At 44.4% G+C, this 5,000-nt stretch overlaps 1 protein-coding gene and 1 long non-coding RNA gene across 3 annotated transcripts in view; both read left to right on the forward strand.

Moving 5' to 3' along the window:
- LOC147838686 (uncharacterized) overlaps nucleotides 1-5,000 on the forward strand; it is a 1,589,207-nt gene that overhangs the window by 1,182,506 nt on the left and 401,701 nt on the right. The gene's annotated exons all lie outside the window — the stretch shown is intronic.
- Nucleotides 1-5,000, forward strand: part of LOC101884074 (synaptic vesicle glycoprotein 2C) — a 99,304-nt gene that overhangs the window by 41,652 nt on the left and 52,652 nt on the right. For both annotated transcript variants that reach the window (XM_087300492.1, XM_087300493.1), the window contains exon 3: nucleotides 4,564-4,744. In XM_087300492.1, the coding sequence (XP_087156618.1) occupies nucleotides 4,564-4,744 (181 nt within the window). The remainder of the gene's footprint in view (nucleotides 1-4,563; nucleotides 4,745-5,000) is intronic.

A 5,000-nucleotide genomic window follows, 5' to 3' on the forward strand; every position in this document is an offset into this window, starting at 1 on the left:
TTTTCCCCAACATATTCACATATCATTACAAAACATGGTATGCATCTGGCACAATGATAGAGGACAGTCTTAACATTAATCAGTCCAAACATGAAGTCTCAAAATCTGTCTAGCGCCACCACTTGTCCAAACGTTCATGTATGTTTATCATCATAACTTTTAAATGGACCACAATCAAAATTACTTTTTTCTCTGATTCCCTGGCTCAGTCCGATTCAAACGCACCCTATGACGTCATTTACCGTCATGAATTTCGATTTTTGGCCTAAACTGCTATATTTTACCAACATATTCACTTATCATTAGAAAACATGGTATGCATCTTCAACCCCATGCCCTGAAAGTACTCAAAAACTTCTGGAGCAGCGCCACCTTTTGGCCAATAGTGTTTGGCCCCTTAATTGCTGCTTGCAGCTATATTTATAATTGTTTTTATAATTTTTCATATATTTAACCTTTAAATCATACAGTAAGCTTACTGATACTCATTTCAGTTTACTAGTTCTTGTAATAACTAATTCTTGCAATAACCCCCCAGTAATGCTCCGGGGTTTTTATTTCATATACTCCTGGGAGTTTTTCAATCAGTGCCCCTATAAAGTCTTACAAATGAATGGCGTCATTAATAATTCAGACGGTATTTGTGGTGCACAAGCTGTGCATTTATTTCTAATAATATTCATTCAGTTTGTGAGCGCGGCTCTTTTGCTGACTGTGGTATAAAGCACTACAAAGCGTTAGCGAGCTGCAGTGTTCAGAGCTGTCAGACGGTAATGGATGACCACGGCGGCCCATCACGTCTGCAGGAGAAGATAACACACACACACACACACACACACACACACGCACACTGCTCATATGGAGAAGAATGTAGCGCTGAAAGATAGAAGGAGATGCATTTCTGTGTGTCCATTGGTGGAGATCGTGCACACCTAACTGGCTTCACTTATACACTACAACATAAATTAGCATTTTTATGAGCAGATCCTGAGTGTGTGGATTTATTGCGCATGTGTGTGTGTGTGTATGGACAGAATGAGTGATGATCTGTCCTTTTTTCACTCACACTGACCGCAACAGCCAAAGAGCAAGAGGGATTTACACCAGATTAGATTTTCTTTGCACATCAATGATCCTGCCCTTAGTTCTTATTTATTGCGTTAGTTACACTGTTAACGAGTTATTTAAAGGTGCAGTAGGTGATTTTCCACAATGCTAACAGCTTAGCATAAATCTCTGAATCACAGTCCCTCCCCTGCCGTCTAGAGCCACGCCTCCTTAAATACGAGCACAGCAAAAGAACCCTCTCTCATGTGTTTATAGCGACTAGTGCTTGTCGGGCGGCGAGCAAGCCAAACTGACATGCTATTTCAGAGTGAATGTTTAGAGTTGCATGGTAAACAATATAGGGAGAGACTAGGCGGAATAGCGGTATTTACTTGTGTTTTGTTGTTAAACTAATTAAAATCCACATTATCGATGCTGTACAAATTGATGAAACTGAGAATAGTCTTATCAATCTTTCATCGGAAGGTTTTAGTGGCTGAACAACACTTCTGTGAAGATATAACCCGTTTGTAACAACAACATCTAACGTTACATCGGCTATGCGTGAAGCTAAAATGGTTTTAAAACAGAACATTACCTGTCTAAGAGAAATCCCTCAGCCATTGTCATCCTTTCTCCAGCGTGCAAAGGTAACTCCAATATTGATTCAGGTTTTTGAAAAGTTTTGATTCAGCAAGTTTTTACCGATTGCGCGCGCAAATCTGCATTTGCTGACAGACAGATTGGGCTACTCATCTGAATTATGAGAGATGTCGGTCCGACTCTATTTAACTGGATGAACATTTTTTTGTTTTATGCCTTAGCCAGATAATAAAAATAGTGAAGGAAAAGAAACTTGAGAGAAATCAGGCTCAGTTGAGCTAGACCAGGGGTTTTCAAAGTGTGAGGCGCGCCTCCCCTGGGGGGCGCCAGAGCATGTCAGAAGAGGCGCGGGAAAAAATATAATATAATAACATATAATTATTAAGTTTAATTATTATATGTATTTTTTATTATATTTAAACGTTTTAATTAAACAAAGCAAAAAAAATACTTCAAATATAAGAAAACCTTTTTTTACCCAGAAGGCCATAGCTGTGAATTCGCTTCTGTTTGTCAAGCCCGCCAATACAGGTATATGCCTGCTAATACAATGGGTCGGTTTCTGAGACCCCCCCGATTCAAAGCTCTAATGAAGTTCACGGCCCTTTGGTCGCCGGAAAGAAGGAGGCGGAGAACCGATGCAGTTTTAAAATGATTTATTAATAACAGTGACGGCAGCTCCTCACGGAGGCTGCCGTCTAAACTAAAATAAACGGACGGCAGCTCCTCACAGAGACTGCCGTCAAACTGAAAGCAAAAGTAAAATATGTCCGGGCCCGGTCCTTTCTCGGCTTCCTCTGCCCTCATTCCTCCTTTTATGATCCAGAGCTCCTTCCGTGGGATGCGAGGTAAGTGCGCACCGCAGGTGTATCTACTTACGTGGTGGCCTTACTCCGTTCCCACGGCGCTCGGCCACGCCCCCTCGCCACAAAAGCCTTTAAGTTCAGGGCTTAAACCCAAAAGACGACGATATGATGATCAGTATTTGAGTTTAGGATTTACGTGGACAGGACCAGCTGATAAACCACCACCTTTATGTGTGGTTTGTCAAGATATTTTGGCTAATGACAGCATGAGACAGCATATTACTCTGTAATAATTGCACTTTCATGCAAATGATGATAAAAGTGAGTTAACAGTCTGACATCTGTCTGTCTTTATATATACTGTATATATATACATATATATATATATATATATATATATATATATATATATATATATATATGTGTGTGTGTGTGTGTGTGTGTGTGTGTGTGTGTGTGTGTGCGCATGTGTGTGCGCGCGTGCGTGTGTGTTTGGGAGGAGGGGGGCGCCAATGGATAAGTTGTGTCAAAAGGGAGGCCCACTGTCTTAGACTTTGAAAAACCCTGAGCATGACCATTTCTCCTATGGCCAAAGGTCTTGTGCAGAGCTGAAGTCTAGGCGCTGGAGAACGCTGGATGTCCATCACGTAGGAGCTCCCAGTGAAAGAGGTCACCGGCTGGTGTACAGGCTGGCCCTTCTGTCACTGGGGTCTCATACACTCCTCCATGACCACCACAGCAGAGAGAATAGATCCCCACCAAGCCCCCCCAGCACCCCCCCCACCCCGGACTCAGTTATATCCGCGCCTAGTGCGGCAGAATAAAAAAGCACGACGTCCGCGACACCTGCCTCAACACCCACGCCCTCGGTTACGTCTGTCTATTACGTGACCCAGCACCCCATACCCCCCTCCCCCACCCACCAGAGCCTAGGGCCCCTCAACCCTACAAGCAGGGCCGGCGTGTCCACAGAGGCAACCTAGGCGCCCACCTGCGTCCTCAGTTATGTCCGCGACACCTCCCTCACTCACCTCAGATATATTCGCGCATAGGCGACAGAATAGAGAGGGCGGTGTCAGCGACAACTCCATCAGCACCCGCACGTCCTCAGTTATATCCGTGCATAAGAGGACAGAATAGAGAGGGCAGCATCCGCGACACCTCCCTCCCACCCTCAGCACCCTCAGTTATATCTGCGCATAGGGCGGCAGAATAGAGGTCCGCGACACCTCACTTCCTTTTCATAACCGGTCACTTTTGTTTTCGCATTGGGGTTGAGGGCGGCGTGATCGTCCTCTGCAGAGAGCGGCAGTTCAGCTTGCTCCAGGCCTGCCTACAAGCCAGCATTGATTAAACTGCACAACCCAAAAGAAATAATGCCCATCAAAAGGAGAAGAGTCAGCTCTCTATAGTATAATAAATCCTTGATTTCATTTGATTGTTTAACGTCTTTCGGATGAGACGTTAAACCGAGGTCCTGACTCTCTGTGGTCATTAAAAATCCCATGGCACTTCTCGTGAAAGAGCAGGGGTGTAACTCCAGTGTCCTGGTCAAAGTCCCTCTATCGGCCCTTACGATCATGGCCTCCCAATCATCCCCTTCCACCGAATTGGCTCTATCACTGTCACTCCACTCCACCAATAGCTGGTGTGTGGTGAGCGCACTGGCGCCGTTGTCCTGTGGCTGCCGTCGCATCATCCAAGTGGATGCTGCACACTGGTGGTGGTGTGGAGAGACCCCCCTCATGATTGTCAAGCACTTTGGGTGTATGGCCGTACACAATAAATGCGCTATATAAATACACATTACATTAATATTTTTGCATTTATAAAGGAAAGGCTTGGTTATGGATGTGACATCCCTCTGTTATGGATGTGACAGATGTGAAATTGGCACTTGTGTGACTTAAATCAGATATAATAGTTTGAAGACATTGACTGAGACATTTATGAGTGTTTTTGCAGTACAGTACAAGCCTAAACAAACAATGAACAAAGAGTTTTGCTATTTTGGTGAAAACTTTTTTTTTCTCTCCATGGGATGGTTTGACGTTTTTATGAAATTTCTCTGATGTTAAAGTCCCATTTCTCTTTTGTGTGTCTGCAGGCAGTGTGGTGTATCTGGGGATGATGGTGGGAGCGTTTTTCTGGGGTGGTCTCTCCGATAAAGTGGGCCGCCGTCAGTGTCTGCTGGTCTGTATGTCAGTCAATGGATTCTTCGCCTTCCTGTCGTCCTTCGTTCAGGGATACAGCACCTTCCTCTTCTGCAGGATGCTCTCGGGATTCGGGTGAGTCCAGATAACGCAGTCCATCATCATCTTTACTTTGCTGATGATGGTTTGGAAGCCATATTGAAATTTTTTTGAAATGTAAAACTTTTTCTTCCCGCTACACTTTCACTTCGCTCTGTGGTGGATTTTGACATAGTCAATGTCTCGTGAGATGGCAGGGGGTGGGGCTGGAAGAAACAGGGGGTGGGGGGGGGTTGTTTAGACTGGATTTTCTACAGTCTAATTATAAAGTATTTTGGTTAGGCTTCAATTT

The sequence above is a fragment of the Danio rerio genome, chromosome 21, assembly GCF_052040795.2.
Source record: "Danio rerio strain M-AB ecotype USA chromosome 21, GRCz13ab, whole genome shotgun sequence".
Lineage (NCBI taxonomy): Eukaryota > Metazoa > Chordata > Actinopteri > Cypriniformes > Danionidae > Danio > Danio rerio.